Source organism: Macrobrachium nipponense, chromosome 41 (genome assembly GCF_015104395.2).
Source record: "Macrobrachium nipponense isolate FS-2020 chromosome 41, ASM1510439v2, whole genome shotgun sequence".
NCBI classification, from domain to species: Eukaryota; Metazoa; Arthropoda; class Malacostraca; order Decapoda; family Palaemonidae; genus Macrobrachium; species Macrobrachium nipponense.
Window position 1 is genome coordinate 46,578,949 of NC_061102.1, and position 18,464 is coordinate 46,597,412.

Here is an 18,464-nt window from a genome sequence, read left to right on the forward strand (position 1 = left end):
CCCTATCTGTCAGTTATACGAATCTTCTTGTATTGTCTTTTCCCGTATGTATGTCAGTCTCTGCTCAGTAAAGGACGTTTAACGTCGAAAGATCTTGCGGATCTTCCTTCGTTTATTTTTCCTTCGTGGCATATATCTTTATTTATGGATTTATCACGTTCCTAACTTTCGTGATTCAGTTATACACACACACACACACACACACACACACACACACACACACACATATATATATATTATATATATATATATATAGATACTACATACATTTCTTGTTTTAATGAGATTGCGTATGGGTACAACTGTAGACGTAATGATTATATAGTATATGGATTCCCGAGAAAGCAAGGGATGAGAAGAAAGACTGACATTAAATGTTATTTTGACTAGATAATGTGTGAAATTCGCTCTTGTTCATAACAGGTAACGACCGTGGATGGTAAAGCAGCCTACCTCTCGTGGGTGCCCGCGGGTGAAGGGACACCACCTGCCGGGTACACCATTATGTATCGGCAGAAGAACGGAGGAAAGTACACGGTAAGTGTCGGAGAACTTTTGATAGCACACACACACATGTATGTATGTATGTATGTAATTAAATAGCGTGTGACAATTTATTTGGCCAAGTCCTCAGGAAAAATAAAAGAAGGAATACAAAGCGCTTCCGTGTTATTTCAACACATTTTCGAGGCACAATCAAGTTCAAAAGTCCATCGACACACTCTGTTCATCTTAATGGTACATAGTTGGCGCCAGTCTCTCCATCACGAGGGTGAACTTAGAGAAGCCTGGTTTAACATACGATGATTATGATATTTTGTCCACTCCTGCATGCCAAATGAAATATTCATCATTCCATATATATTCTAGCGCTTGGATGAATTCACAGGGTTCATATATACAGTAGGTAGATGTGGCTCTTCAAACAATATTAAATCATATACATGATACTAGCATGATGAAACGCTAATTTGGGATTAAGTAAAACAAGTGAAATGCAAATTTTCTTGCCACATTGTTAAATATGGCATAGTTTAGTAAAATCAATTTCACTTAAATTTATATACCATTATCATACTATATTTTATATTGAGGATTTGAATTTTATCTTCTCCATTATCTTCATTGTTTGGCATACACAAAATAATTTATTAGGTTTATCTGGAGAGAGAGAGAGAGAGAGAGAGAGAGAGAGAGAGAGAGAGAGAGAGAGAGAGAGAGAGAGAGAGAGAGAGAGAGAGAGAGGTCTACATTGAAGTGTGATTAGGTATATTAAGTAATCACCTGTCATTTAACTTCCTTTTACAACCGTCATGTATATTACACTTGGCAGTTTGCTCCTAATTCATATGAGGAGAGGAAAGATATGTAAATGAATAAATCATAGTTTCTATAGAACATGACGTGATCACATCCATTTGTAAAGGGAATATCATTTATGTTGTTTTGCTTAATTAAATGCCTTTTGTGGTTGTATACTTTCATAGTGGTCTGCATTCTTCATTGGTAACACTTATCCATTACTTAACTCTTTTTATTCTAAAAAATTTGAAGATATAATCCAATATTTAAATGGTATTTAAATCCCTTATGGAAACGGGATTAAAAAATGAATAATATTCAAAATAAAAAAAAAGCCTGAAAAGATAATCAAATGTAACTTTTTCTATATGAATGACTGTTTTCCTATAAGACGTCTAGAATCGAAAATATTTACAATTAAGGAACGCAAATCTACTTTAAGCATTTTCATTTTTATTAAGACTGTATCATAAATTGTTTGGTTGTGGGAAAGATCACAAATTGAGTAAAAGATAAGCCGATTTCTTTGCATGTTCTTAGTACCCGAAGCAACGCCCAAAACCAGCCAGTACCCACACCTGAAGTTCATCGTCGAAAGGACGGATTGAAAGTCAGTGGTAGCTTGAGATGCCATAAAAGGCGAAACAGCTGTCTCGACAAAAACAACAAATAGAAAAAGGAAGTTTGCGTATTTTTCACCAGAAATAGACCAACGAATATCGGAAAAAAACTCAGACGTTATGCAGATACCTGGAAGAAATTTACTGACGCCCTGAAACAATCCTTTTTAACGAAAATTAAATAAGAGAAAAACTATGCCTTAAAGTATATATATATTTATAAAATGACAGCGGGTAGACAGCTATACATTCAAACAGGGGTTCCAGCATGACAATAGCTCACATTATCAGTTTCTTGAGACGTTTTGCGCCCCCAAGACAATGGCACATCATTAGTCTGGAATTGAAATTAAAAGTTTTTTTTAAACATTAAACTTAATTAAAACTATGAAAAACCAAAAGGAATTCACAAAGAAGTAGAACTCTTTGTTAAAAATGTTCTGTTACAACAGAATTCCGTCTATTAAAAGGAGCCCATAAAAACACCAAAATATAGAAAGTAAGCAATATATTCCAGAGACTGCTGTCTCTCTCTTCAGGTAGGTAATGAATGAGAAAAGTATAAATACTGCCTTCTCTGAAACTTTTCTTATCCAGCACCTACCTGAAGAGAGAGACAGCAGTGTGAAATATAGTACTTTCTTTCTATATTTTGGCATTTTGATGGGCTACTATATATATATATATATAATATATATTATATATATATATATATATATATATATATATATATGTGTGTGTGTGTGTGTGTGTGTGTGTGTGTGTATGTGTGTGTGTGTGTCTCAAGTGTAAAAGGCCCATTAAAACACTGGTTTAAAGCTAAGGACTATATTTCGGTGGACTGACTCCCACCTTATCAAGTAGTGAATGACAGAAGAAGTTACATCGGCAAAATATATAATGGGAAATATGCCAATCGGTGATGCCTGGGGTCACCGCTAAACTGATGTTGGTTCTGTTAATTTTCTTAATTCGCTTCATCATTGCCATAAGGAAGATATTGTCAATATGGTCAGAGTCCCAAGCAACATTGGAAAGGTTGATCCTATCATCTTGTTGTTTTATCCGTGAAGATTCTACCTCTTACATTTGTATTTACAGTTGTTCTTGTATCAAATTCGGGATGAGTTCCAATCCATGGTATCTCAACCCCTACAGGGGATCTCATAAGCTCCTACATCCCTCGAAACTGGGTTCTGTTGAACGTAAATTAAGGATTTCCCCAATGTGTTAGGATTGAAGATGAAAGGGTTGGGTTGGCCTAAGGTTTGTGTAAATTATCCACATGAGGGATCATGATTTTGTTTGTGTATTTTTCTTTTCTATGTTTTCTGTGGGTTTATAAACATGCTCTTTGCATTATGTATGGCTTTTTCTATTAAGTGCTTGGGGTATTTTAACAAAATGAGCAGATTTTTGATTGTTTAAATTTTTTGTTAAGAAAATCTGGGAAGCAAATGCTCAGAACTCTAAGAGATAAGTTACTTGCTATGCTGAGTTTAACTGAACTGTCATGATAGCTGTAAAAATGTATGTATGAAGAGAATGTTGCTTTCCTGAGGACAGTGAATTTGTAGTTGTTATTAGTTCTGTGATTAAGACATCTAAAAAGGGGATTTGGTTACTGTTTTCCAATTCTACTTTAAATTTTATGCTCTGGACCAAGGGATTTAATTTTTGTGGATAGACTTCAAGATTGCCCCACTCGCTTTTCCATAATGTTAAGATGCCTTCTGCATAACGAAGCTAAATCATATCTACAGGTTTGATAGGATTTACAATTACAGTTTCTAAATACTCCATATATAAGTTTGCTAACACAGGACTGAGCAGACTCGCCATACTGCAACTGAATTTTTTATGGTAAAAGTTATCCCAAAAGGAAAAGACACTATTAGTGATGCAGAGCTCTACAAGTTGCATCAATTTATTAAATGTTATGGGGAAGTGGTCAGCAAATGGCTCAAGTTTATTTTTGAGGAAAGTTAATACATCTTTTATGGGTACTTTTGTGAAAAACTTCTCAGCCTAGACATAAAAGTTGTATTAAAACTCCTTTGGTTGCAATATGGGGAGTCCACTCAGTCCTGTGTTAGCAAACTTATATATGGAGTATTTTGAAACTAATTATAAGCCCTATCAAACCTGCAGATATGATTTGGTTTCGTTATGTAGACGATATCTTAACATACTGGAAAAGCAAGTGGGGCAATTTTGATGTTCTACAAAAATCAAATTCCTTGGTCCTGAGCAAAAACTTTAAAGTAGAATGGGAAAACAATAACCCGATCCCCTTTTTAGATGTCTTAATCATCAGAACTAATAATAACTACAGATTCACTGTCTTCAGGAAAGCAACATTCTCACTTTCATACATACATTTTTACAGCTATTATGACATTTAAGTTAACCTCAGCATAGCAAGTAACATATTTCTTAGAGTCCTGAGAATTTGCTCCCCAGAATTTCTTTACAAAGCTTGAAACAATTAGAAATCAACTTATCTTGTTAAAATACCCTTATCGCACAATAGAAAAAGCCATACATAAAGCAAAGAACATTTTTCACAAACCCACAGAAACAAAGAAAAGGAAAAATAAAAATAAAATCATGATCCCTCACGTGTATGATTTACAAGAGATCACACAAACCTTAGGCCAACCCAACCCTTCCATCTTCTATTATCTAAATACACTGGAGAAATCCTTGACTAACTTTCAACAGAAACCAGTTTCTAAAGATGTAGGAGTTTATAATATCTCCTGTAGGGATTGTGATAAGTCATTCTATGGATTCACAGGAAAATCTCTCTTGGTATGATTAACAGTTCTCAGTTAACATAGTTCTGCAATTTTCCATCACATAAATAACACAAACCATTCCATGGATTGGAACTCATCCCAAATTTTATACAAGAACAGCTGTCGATACAAATGTCAGATGGTAGAATCTTCACCGATAAAACAACAAGCTAATAGGATAAACCATTCCAATGGAGCCTGGGATTCTGACTTTATAGATAATATCTTCCTTAAGGCAATGATGAAGCGGATTGACAATTAACAGAACTAATGTCGGCTTAGCAGTGACCCTAGGCATCACTTAAGGGCATATCTCCCACTATATATTTCGTCAATGTAACTTCTTCTGTCATTCACTACTTGATAAGGATGGAAGACAGCCCACCGAAATATAGTTCTTAGCTTTAAACCAGAGTTTTTTAATGGGCCTTTTATACTTGAGACGTATTCTGTTTTAACAGAGGAATTTAATTACATAAGTATATATATGTACACACACACACACACACACACACACACACACACACACACACACACACACATATATATATATATATATATATATATATATATTATATATATGTGTGTGTGTGTGTGTGTGTGTGTGTGTATGATTTTATTTTTTGGAAAATTAAAAAGACTGGCGCACTTCTCAAAAATGCCTTTTGGAAACGACAAAGCTGAATATGAATGGCCCTAAACTATTTTAGGAAAAAAAAACACATACCTAAATAGAAACTTCTAAAATTATTTTCTTAAGGATTGAAAGTAAACATAATATGTCCACTTACAAGTATAACTCTATCAGGTAATCAGAAGAGTAAGATTACAGAGCAGTGACTGGCTCCATGCGACTTAAACACTAATGACTACTATGTATAATATCATGAACAAATGTGTCACTAGGTTGCAATCAAAGAACACTAAATCTAATGATCACATTTGGTGCATGAAAACACGGATCGAACCCTTAATGATAATAGCAAAAAGGTGGAGAACTGTAAGCAAGTTATGCTCCCACTAAAATCTCAGGAATACTATCCCAAGATTGGCATTGGCAATAAATGTTGAGTGGCACTTGAACTACAGAAGATGGAGCACAACAGGGGAAATCCACGAATCTGCAAAGCAGGCTACGTTGTAACACAAGTACTAACACCAGTAAACTTCCGTAAAATGATCAGTGCAAAGAAAATTCAATGCAAAACAAAAGATATACCAAATGTTCAATATTACGTTAACGCAACGAAATTACTGTTAGCAAATGTAGGGAAGTTCTAATAACACTTCCACAATGATTTCACAGGAATATCATAATTCCACAGGCTAACTCACGTGGGTCTCTGAAAGAAATGGGTGGATAAAGTATGGGAATAGGAGAACAGTCGGAACCAAGGATGAGTTCAGGGTTAGTAGGTAAAGGGTTGACAAATCACCTTCCAATTCAGTAACAGTTGCTTGTGGACGAGATATGCGTAGATAGAGCCAGGCCATCAGTGGAAGGATTTGAGTCGCTTGAAATTCTTCACCAGGGAATAAAAAAAGAGCTCTCCTCATCAGGCACCGCCCGGGTACTTCAGAGTATGACATTTTTATGTGGGATGTCAGGACGGGCGTCTAGACAGAGTCCGGCTTCTAGACGATGTAGTAGTAGAGGGAGCTAGCCGGGTCATCATCAAGACTTAGATATATCAGACAGGCTGCCGAAGTCGGCGGATTTAGTCATGACACCTCTTTGGTAGGGCGTAGTGCTGTGGGTGCAGGCTAGGGCAAAGTGTGACATGGGCCATGCCAGCTAAGGGTCAACGGAAATGTCTAACTTTGGTCCTTTCATCTCTGCTGCTAGTCCTCACAGGTACCTGGAAAGGTCATCGAACGCTGGTAGAGAAGGGTATGGAAAGAAAGAGTATAATGAGATGCTAAATTGGATCGAGAGAGTTAGTTCAGTTGGTGGGAATGCAAGTGTAAGAAGGTGGAGATCCAGGTGCAGGACACTGTGACAAACAAGATTAGGGTGAAAGGTCAGATCAGAAAGACCACATGTGAGAGGGTGTGAAAACTAATGAACTAAGGGACTCTTCCCTGTCAACAATCTTTATGAAGTTCTGCCTCTATTTTCCCTACTGCTCACAAAAACCTCTGTTTTACTTACATTCACCTTTAAGCTACCCCTCTCTGAAGACTCCTGTCACTCTCCAACCCTTCTCCGTAGGTCTTCCTCATTTTCGCTAGTACTCCCACAACTCTTGATTCCTGATCTCTCACTTAACACATCCATGACCAGCGCAAACAAAAATGGGCTTAATACTGACCCCCTGGCGTAATCCAACACTAACTTCAAAATTTTCTGTTTCCCCAACTGCTGTTATTACTTTTGTGCTCGTTTTTTGATATACTATCTCGACCAGCCTAACCCACTTTTCTGGGACTTTACACTGCTTGTATATATACTATATGCCATTAGACTCTTCCCAGTCCCTTGGTATTCCTTCCTCTTCCCATATAGCTTTTAATAAATCCCACACCCATTTCTCCCCCTCAGTACCAGGTAATTTGATTATTTCAATTTGGAACTCTGATGGACCTGGTGCTTTACCATTCCTCATTTTACTTATGCTCTCTTCACTTCTGTATTGTCATATCCATTACTGGTCCCTCTACCCTCTGTGCTTCCCACACCTCCTCTCTCTCATTTTTAGTATTAAAAAGTTGTTCAAAATACTCTCTTCCCCTCTTCTTGATGTCTTCATCCATATACAATATATTTCCATCTCTGCCCTTGAGGACACCCAATTTATCCAAATCCTGTCTCTGCTTTATCTTCAAGCTTGAAATTTCATATAAGATCCTTTTCTCCTTCCCTTGTTCCTAGCCCTTCATGGTGATCCAAACGGTCAAAACAAGAGAAAGTTGTTTTTACTGGATTTAACATTTCACGTTCTCGTATTAAACACTTTAGAATATTCCTTCAGCTTTCTCATTTGTTTGGGGAAAATGATAATAAAAAAGGGTCCAGAATGGACTTTCATAGGAATATGTATATATATATATATATATATATATATATATATATATATATATATATATATATATATAATTTCTTAAGCTATAGATGTAAGTTAATATCCAAATCGCGCTACCTCGGGAATATCACAGAAGGGAAATCATAATTGATAAATGGATTAGTACCAATCCATTTATCACTTATAATTCCTCTTCGGTGATATTCCCTAAGTGGCGCGAATCGGATGTTAATTACATCTTTAGTTTCATGTTTGTATATAAATCACGGTGAGGTGATAAAAGTTCACGCACAAACTTTCATTCACACACAAACACACATATAGATCTGTGTATATATTATATATATATAGTATATATCTATATATATATATATTAAATATTATATATATATATATATATACATACGTATATATATATATACATAAAACATAACACGGCATCATACTTCTCAGTCGTAAAAAGAAGGCTCAACCGAAATACCCCTGTTTATAAAGACGGAGTGTATTTGTAAAATTATTAACAGAACTTGAAGCATTTCTCAAACCTTCTGTGGACTTGATCACTAAAATAAAAAGAGACTTACAACAATGGGGAAAAAAAGAGACATAAGCAATGGAACAAGTTATTGGGTAGTATTTCTTTTGAAAACAATCACTACCCAATAACATCTATATATATTATATAGAAATATATATAGATATATATATATATATATATATATATATTATATATATATATACGTAATATATATGTGTGTGCGTGTGCGTATGCACGCTTGTGCATTAAGTGACAAATAACAATAAATGGTTCTAAAACATACATATGATTTCCATAATTCTTTTTGTTGTCTATACATACATACTCAAAATATTTCCCCAGAATTAATTCTCACGTCTTGTCACTGGGATTTTTCCTGTTTATCAGATCGTCACCGTTCACCTTGCAGAAATCAGAAAAACGGTAGATTTCTCTTCTAGTTCAAGTTTTTGGAGGTATATATATATATATATATATATATATATATATATATATATATATATATATATATATATATATATATATATGTATTATATATATATCATCTTCCGATTCGGGAGAAGTGATGTTATAATAACATTATATAAATAATAAACGAACGACACACCAGATGGGGAAACATGCATAAAGTCAACAGGTGTAATCAGTTTATAGCTGAAGCGGATAGCAGATATTGGCGGTTAGCAATTGCATAACAAAATTGTTACAAAGATGCTTTGGTCCTTTGTGAGTTTCGAAACGTATTCGATTTTCGGCTGCAAGCCACAACAGTAGGCATAGGAAAGTTTTTACCTTTCTAACCTATTGGAGACCTCGTGTATCCATAGTATCATCCTTTACCTGTAAACGAATTGCTTCTTTATGACTGAGATTTCACTTGAGCAGAAAAAGGATGTCACCAGAGGAGATGTCACCACGGCGAAGATACAAGGACTGGCGCCTGGCACAGTTTACGAGTTCCTAATACAAGCGCACAACGCTCAGGGAAGGTCTAATTACACCTCCTCACGCGCTCAGATTCCACGGCCAGGTAAGTGGCACAGAGGCACCCTTGCAATAACAACTGGAATATTTGCGCTTTAACATCCACATTATTTCTTTACTCTACTTTCGAGCATCGGAATGAGTGACGTCAGTGCACCTTACGTGGTGCACTGTAGCCATTACTTGAGATTCTAGGCAGCGGCCCTTCGGCTCCAAGCTGCAACCTCTTTCATTCCTTCTTCTGTACCTCCGTTCATATTCTCTCTCTTCCATACGGCTTTCCACCATCTCTAAAAATTGTCCATGGAACAAGTACAATGTTTCCTCCTGTTATGTATTTAAAACATTCTTTCTGTCAATTTCCCTTTCAGCGCTGAATGACCTCATAGGTCAAAGCACTTGGCATTTGACCTAAATTCCATATTCCTCTCTTCCTTTCTTCTTGATTCCTCCTTTAGTATTTTTCTCGAATTCCAAATATTTCTTTCTCTTCTTCACATAGATAATTTTATCCCCCACTTTCTTTTTTATCATTATAATGACCTGCATTTCTCTTCTCCAAAAAACCTGGTCCTAACTCTTCTGTGAAAGTATTTTACCCCAGATTCTTTTCCCTTTTCGCTGAACTTTCAGTGAAAATAAAACTCATTTCCTTTCATGCAGGAATCGTCGAAGGAATTGCCGGCAGCAGCAGCAACATCAGCAACAGCAGTAGCAGCATTCAGCCGGGTGTTCCTCTCCTGACGCTGTTCCTTACCTCCCTAACAGGCGCAGCCTTGCTGGTTCTGAACGTCAGCATCATCGTCTGCTACGTCAAGCGCTTCGTTCTGAAGAGGAACAATCCAGGTGAAAGTTGCCAAGTCTTCCTTGCAGTTAAACAGACAATGATTCACTACACTTTGTTTTTTTCATCTGTCCACCCGCCTGTGGTGTTTGCGTATGGTAACACTGCATCCCGGGCTTTAGACAGTTACGCTGTGTAAGTTTTAGGTTAGTGAAAGGTACTGGGTGTACATTTGCAACTGGAAAGTGTTGTAATAATTAACTGTATGCGAATTACACCGTTAATATCGAAATAGGATATTTCTTGGGAGTAGACCCTCTTTTAAACAAGTCTTGTTGAAAAGGATTGCTGCATCAGCTCCATTAATTTTGTATAGAGTCTTCTCTATTTTCCTTATTAAGGATTTCTCAATGTTGCTGAAACTGGCAAGCAACGTGCCAAAGGGGATCGTCAAATCCAGTGTAGTCATATTGAATGATCTTTATTACTGCTATATACATATATTACTGTTACAAGTTTCTCTCTCTCTCGTCTCTCTTCTCTCTCTGACGTTTCGCCCAGATCTGCCAGGGCATGGTCACAGCGATGGTTGCTGGAGGACTGAATCTTAGTGGTGAGTCCTTCGCTATATATCATGGTCGTGTGGGCGCTCACGGATGCTCCTGCAGGACCCGGAGGGTGTTCGACTTTTCATTGGCTGGCGGCCAGGCGTCGGAAACTCGCACCACGGATATAAAGAAGAGGAGAGATGCCTTAAGAAGATTGTAGAAGAGAACGTCACCCCCATGGAGGAAGGGAAGAGGCTCTCTCTTATAATCTATTATAAGAACAGGAGAACAAGGGACCTGATTATGAGAAATAACCCTACCCCGCCTGCAGGAGATCCATTGAAGCAGAATAACGTCGTCTACCAGTACACATGCCCTATCCAAGGATGTCCTGGAGTTTATATCGGTATGACCACGTTACGACTGTCTAAGAGGATCTCCTGTCACGCCCAGAACGGTGCCATAAAACACCACGCCCTCACCGCCCACCAACAGCACGTCGTGCGTGAGGATATCGTAAAAAACACAAAGATATTTGGAAGAGCCCCCGATCAGCGACGCCTACACCTCCTTGAGGCATTATTTATCCTCGAGCAGAAACCCTTCCTTAATACGACACAGGAACCCTTCCTGCTGCCCACCTGTGTCAGGAAGACCCAGCCCCCCCCTCCAGACGAGAACACCAGCGCCCAGGACGGGGCCAATATCGAAGAGGTTGGTAGAAATACCAGGAGTTACGTCACCACGGTCGCAGCCAATGAAAACCCGGCTCCAGGTGACGCAACACACCTGAGAAGATCAACGCGCCTCGAGAGTTTCCGACGCCTGGCCGCCAGCCAATGAAAAGTCGAGCACCCTCCGGGTCCTGCAGGAGCATCCGTGAGCGCCCGCACGACCATGATATATAGCGAAGGACTCACCACTAAGATTCAGTCCTCCAGCAACCATCGCTGTGACCATGCCCTGGCAGATCTGGGCGAAACGTCAGAGAGAGAGAGAGAGAGAGAGAGAGAGAGAGAGAGAAACTTGTAACAGTAATATATGTATATAGCAGTAATAAAGATCATTCAATATGACTACACTGGATTTGACGATCCCCTTTGGCACGTTGCTTGCCAGTTTCAGCAACATTGAGAAATCCTTAATAAGGAAAATAGAGAAGACTTTATACAAAATTAATGGAGCTGATGCAGCAATCCTTTTCAACAAGAAATAGGATATTATTATTATTGTTGAATGAAAGCTGAATGTAACTATCTAAAGCCCAGGACGCAGTGTTACCATACACAAACACCACAGGCGGATGGACAGATGGAAAAAACCGAGTATAGATGGGTAACATTGCTTGTAAGTTAGCTGTATGCTATAAAATGATATGCACGCGATAAGCAAAACACACTGATACTTTCTTACTAATCTTTGAGTATGTTGCAAATTACAGAGGAAAAAGGCCATGTCGCAATTGCGTTTGATTGTTTCTATTAGAATGCGTTTCGGTGTTACCCTGAAAATATAACATAACGAAAATCCCTCAATGATGAGAGGAGAGAGTAACCATCTCGAATCGTCACCATGACCCTACTGTTCAAATAACTTTGATAAACATTTCTATTTGATTATTTATCATATCTATGAGAATATGCTTTGTGAATATGCATGCCACATTTCATCTCAACTTAATTCTGTAGCATATGATCACTTTATAAGGATCTTGCTTTTCTATTCAACTGAGAAAACATATTATGAAGAATTTGGCTATAGAACTGACGTAGACTATTTGAAAAAATGGTTAAGTCAGAGAAAGAAATACATTACACTTCTAATCAGTTTTTCTTATGGCAGTTAGGAATAAAAGCTTACTCTAAGTAAAGAATCTTCTAGTAACCCTTACAATCACGCAAGCTTCTGCCCGATAAGCACATGATCCTGTTAAAAGAAAGAACATAGAATTGGCAAATTTATCTCATTCATAAACAAACATAATTCTGGCATGCTTTATTCTCTTCTGTACCTAGTTTTCTGTGAAATCTTACTTCAAAGAATATAACCAAACTAATGAACAAAATATGTGAGTTGATGATTGACCAGTCATTTCACTACTTCCTCTGGGCCATCCTCATATAAAATAGCTGTTTCTGAAGCCTATGGGCCTCCTCTGACACCTGTCTCGGATCCTGATACTTGGAGAACTGAAAGCAAAATCTCTATATCATCTCAAGTGAATTTTCAGGTAAGAAGTTTATTGAAGTCTCCATTTTAGCCATGAATAAATTTTTATATACTGTTACATCAGAAATTCGTTTCAGCCTGATCTAATTGTTTTTACTCTGAAGATTGAAATAAGTTATATTTTTCATATTTAGAAAAGGGATGAAATTATGGATTATTCAGATACATAGTCATTACTTTAAGCCGTTTATTTGTATCAATTCAATAATTATAATTGTTGTATTTTGCTTCTTTTTTTCTTCACATGTGTGCTATAGTTTACTAGTCAGTCGCCCGTGGCTGAAGAAAGAAGAAGATTCTCCTCAAGAACCCAGAGTCTCGTTACAGAAATATCAGAATATCAAAAACATGAAGAAACACCTCTAACAACAATACCAACTTCTTATTATTTCATCAGTACATCCAGTCCTCTCAGTAACTGCAGAAATGACCTGATCAATGGAGGATTGAATTTTACAGCCGGAAAGTCCCAGTATTCAAAATCTCTGATAAATTTTAATGAATTTATGACATCCGGGGAATCACAACCTGGTCTAGATGATGACACTTTTAGAAGGATGAAAGTAAGGATTCAGTCTCCTGACATCCCTGATGTGTGCCCCAAGAGTCCTACATTATGCCCTTCATTGCCTCGTCCACAGAGTTGTGAAAGGATAGTGAGTCAACTTGAGGATAATGAAGACAGAATTTCTTTGCTGTCAAATCACAGTAGCTCCTCTTGTAAAGGCATTCAGGAGCAAGTATGTGGGTTCAGATCTCACATACCTAACAGCAACGTGCATCAGGACAACACAAGATGCCCAACAGCCATACAAAAGTCAGGAAGATTAACTTCATCTTGTCATGACATCAGAAGAGAAGCTATAGCTAATAAACCACGCTTAGGTCCTTCTTTCTCCAACATTTATTGCTCAAATACACTCACTGCACAGGTCATATATCATGGTCAGCCACATATTCAGCAACAACATGAAGAAGAACAGAAACGTGAGCATTTGAAGCATTTGCAACCCCAGAATCTTCAGCAACAACAAATGTCACAGCAACACTGCTTTCAACTAGATCATCAACAACAATCCACAGAAAATACACCAGATCATCATAGAATCATTTATCAGTGGCCTGACCACCATTACCAAGAGGGTCTGCAGAACCTAGATCAGCAGAGTAATCATAATAATCACCGTTATCCTGATCAAGATCAGCATAATCGTCACGATGAAGTACATAAACCCTTAGAAAATCATCACCAACATCGAGACCCTCCTTGTCAACATCGAAAACTCAATGAAAATTTCAGGTTTCCTGAAAAACTGCCCTTAAACCATAGAGAATTAGTTGCTCCTTGTTGTCCAACCTCAGAAAGCAGAATGTTTTACCAAACATTGCCCTGCTGTCATCAGTCTAAATTCTATCTCCATCTGCCTAAATATCTTCACAATGAGCATGCTCGATACCAATATTTAGGGCATCAAAGCCCTGCAGTCCCACAGCAAATATTTCATAGTTTGCCTCGTAAAATGGAACACTATCAATCTGAAGACATAGAGTCTCCTAAACTTCACAGAGTCACTCATTTCACAAGATCATCGACTCCTCATCTCTATCGTCATTACTGACCTCCACAGAATCTTTTTAGTAATCCAGTAAGTTATTTGCAAAGTGAGCACAGTTGTCTGACATCGTCAGCTCAGTTTCATAGAGATTCGGCTGCTGAACATTCCTTCAGTTACAGGAGAGAAACTCCTGTTTTGTATTCCAGAATGAAACCTATCAGCTCTCAATATACTGGATAAGACCTATGAAGATAATGATTATGGCAATTTTGAAACTACTTTAGGTAAGTAAAAGTGATTTTCATTTATATATCAACACAAGTCTTTCCACTTTCCATTATCTATGCTGAAATTTTAGTTCTTGTCGTCTCATCGTTCTTTCATACAAGGGCATACTTTCAGTGTTAGCTTCATATTAGACCCAATTCTTCCTTGTGAATGCTAAATGTCAGATAATCCTTTTCAAAATCCTCACTTCATCTGCAGACTTTTTTTTGTCATATTTACACACTCAACTGGTATGATTCTGTTTTGTATAAGGGACAACAAAACACTCAATATCAGTTGAAGATTTCACTGAATGGCCGGGCTATATGTTAGAAAGCAGAAACCTGATAAAATGAAACAACAGAAGTAGAAAGATGAATCAACAAGTAGGTACGATATGCATCTAAAAACAGCAATGTAAGTAAGAAAGTTGGCCATGATTGATGACATAATAAAATTTCACCATATCTCCCAAAGGCTTCGGAGCATTTTCATCCATGACACTACCAGGATGAGTGTTGCGCAATTTTACATTAATTAATGTGAAAATAATTCTAGTACTGTAGTGAATTGTGGCATCTCAGCGGACGTATTGATGTTAATAATTTACAAGGTTTGTACTAAGCCACGAGGCATAGTCATTAAGTAAGCAAAAGAAATTAACTGGTTTGAAAACAAGGTTCTCGTGATTGACATGGACAAAAGAAGCACTAAATTCTAAACGCATCCTGCAGAATTTATTACTTAAACGGAAAAACGGAAAAAAGAACACCACATGTCCTTGCAAAAACTAAAATGAAGACATTTCATCAACAGGCATTCTAAAACTTTAGAAAGTATTTGAGCTATAGAGATTGTATGGCATAAGCTGGTTTGAGCTAACCTAAGTGCATTCATTTTCTGAAGTGACTTTAACAATTCTCCAAAACTTTGGAGTTAACTATTCAGCAATTTTCACAAAAAATGGAGAAATAATCAATTGGGTCCATATATATCCGTAAACGTTAAAGTTGAGTAAAGAACTTAATGAAATATATTGCCCATCTCACTTCTAAGCTTATTGTTAAACACATCAGATAAACATTCAATTTCCTGTACACAGTGTTCACAGAGGCAGCCAGTTTAAACACAGTACAGATTACTAAGTCCACACCAAAATGTAGATATGTGAGCAGTCCACTGTTTATGTTCCCTAATTGTATCAGAAAGGATTGCTTTTATAGTCAAATTGTATTTGTTTTCAACTAAAGCACACCCTTTCTGAGCCAAAGAAACCATACATAATCGATAAAGCAAAGTCCTGTTTTTTTTTCTTTCCTTTAGTGTTTACCTTGTAACTTTTTCTCAAGTAAAAACATATCACAGCCGGAAATTACAAGTAATCTACAATGATAATTTGAAAGATAGCGCATCCTTTTCAATCAGTCACTTCTCCGCTGTCAACGATACCCTCCCTATCATGTATTTGCCAGATGTTGCTTTCTAGGTTGAAAATTCGTCCGAAAATCGAGATTAAGATCGTTGAGAATTTTGTACGTGACTGTACTATATGCCTTATTTGCAAAACTTCCACATCGACTTTCAAATCTACAAAGGACTTGGAATTATGACACCTGCTTCCTGAAAGCTCTTGGTATAACAGGTTGGTCTTGGGTATTGTTATAGCCTCTGTACCCTGGTCTTCTACTGTCTTGGATTAGAGTTTCTCCTGCTTGACTGTACACTCAAACATACTTTCATGTCAATTTTATCTTCCTCCTGGTGTGTATGGGAAAGCTTCATAGAGAATCTAAAGATGCCTGGTATTTTTCCAAGAGGTTGCCTCATGTTTATATTTCATCTTTGACTTTCTCTGTCGAAACCATCACAACTGTTCTCAGAGGATATGCTGACTGTTCTTTTCTATAATGAGGTTTAGAACAAAACTACACAAAAAGGAAATGGAGCTTCATAATGAATGTTAAACAAAATTACACACAAAAAGGAAATGGAGCTTTATAATGAAGTTTAGAAGAAAACCACACACCAGCAGTATGTTATATTTATTAGTAACTATTTGTTTTGATAATACTATTCTTCTCTGCAGATAGGAAAAAATATTTTAAATAAAACATAAAACGATCGTCCTCAATGGGAGGATGAATATGGATCAGTTAAACTAGAAATATTAATTTTACAAGGAAAGACTCAATTTATCGCATAAACCGATAAAACAGACTTTTACTCAAATATGAAAACAATAAAGAAAGTTAGGAAGGGAAAGAATTGTAATTGGTGAAATTTCCCTAATGGACAGTTGACTGGCTTCCCTCATCTTCGGTGACGGGTCTAGTTTTGAGCTAACTGCGCTTATTATGTGTAAAGTAATAACACTCACAATTTGTTTACTATACTCTGTTTTTTTCCATCAGTCCATCCGCCTGTGGTCTTTGCGCATGGTAACACTGCGTCCCGGGCTTTAAATAATATCCTATTTTGAATATTAACGGTGTAATTTGCATACAGTAGATTATTAAAACACTTTTCAGTTGCAAACTTACACATAGCATAACTATTTCAAGCCCGGGACGCAGTGTTACCATGCGAAAACACCACAGGCGGATGGACCGATTGGAAAAAACAGAGTACCTATAAGTATGGTACACATGGGCGTACGACCTTAATTTGTGAAATCATCTTAAGTAATGCTTTCAATCGACATTTTCTATTATTATTGTTATTCTTACCTGTGCCATTCCATGGCATGTTTATTTTATCTAGAGTCCTTTTATGAAGTCAAATAATTTAATAGACATTAGACCATAAACAATTCTCCTCTGTATAATAAATATTAACAACTTATATGGCATTTCATAAGGTCTGCAGATTTGAAGTCATTTATATCCTCCTTTCCTATTTTTTGTGGTTAAAAATAAAAAAAAAATGCATATTTATGTCAGAGTAATAAGCTTCTATAGTAAATGTGGTGAATATATGTGGTATTTAAGAAAAATAAGTGAAACTATAAATCACGCTCCCATGTCTTACTGTTGTTTTCAGAATTATGAGCACCATCGTAGGTTAATGGTACAAGGAATCATCCCACTCAAAGGTTGCCAGGTTTATAATCAGTGTGACCTTCTTTCTCAGTTTTGTATCAAATGCATTCTTTTGTAACCTGATAAATTATGTCTTGTATCATGATATTCCACAGAAAAAATAAAGTGATATTTCATGAGAGTTATTTCCTTCCCCATTCCTGATTAAGACAGAAACTAACCACTGCTTTTAATAAGCGATGGAAAAAAAATGCCTTTAGTACATTTTCTGAAGAACAATGATACCTAACGAAAAACTTTCAGTTAATAGTAAGCTGTGATAAGTGAGTCTGAACTAATAGACCAAGTACGAAAATATTGAGAAAAATACCTATTCAGAAATATTCGTGCAAATATATAGAGAAATAAAATTATTTTTAAATTCAACAAGCCATCTGGAAACCATGCCATGCCAAAAATATATTCAGCAATCTATCATAACTTTCCAAGGAATCTGTGAACCAATTTATAATCCACATAAGAAGAGAATGAATCGTTAAAGAATAAATGGTTAACGCAAAAAGGACTGTGACCTGTAAAATTAGGACGCCAAAATAATCCTCAACTCTTTAACCCTACCTTACTCATGTGGGGTGTTTGAGCACCCCAAACAATAAAAAAACGCTGTAATTCATAACTGGTAGTTAAGCTATTCCTTTACTTTCCAGTACTTGTTTGAATTAATGAGGAGAATGAGCAAGAAGACTTTGACAGTTGAAATTTGACTCTTGTAGG

At 36.8% G+C, this 18,464-nt stretch overlaps 1 protein-coding gene across 1 annotated transcript in view; it reads left to right on the forward strand.

Annotated features, from left to right (window-relative positions):
• Window positions 1–17,835, forward strand: part of LOC135212906 (nephrin-like) — a 109,778-nt gene extending 91,943 nt beyond the window's left edge. The window contains exons 10-15 of the mRNA XM_064246652.1: window positions 424–537; window positions 9,170–9,314; window positions 9,932–10,114; window positions 12,730–12,830; window positions 13,087–14,669; window positions 17,692–17,835. Coding sequence (XP_064102722.1) covers window positions 424–537; window positions 9,170–9,314; window positions 9,932–10,114; window positions 12,730–12,830; window positions 13,087–14,448 — 1,905 coding nt within the window. The 3' untranslated portion in view covers window positions 14,449–14,669; window positions 17,692–17,835. The remainder of the gene's footprint in view (window positions 1–423; window positions 538–9,169; window positions 9,315–9,931; window positions 10,115–12,729; window positions 12,831–13,086; window positions 14,670–17,691) is intronic.
• Window positions 17,836–18,464: the final 629 nt, after the last annotated feature.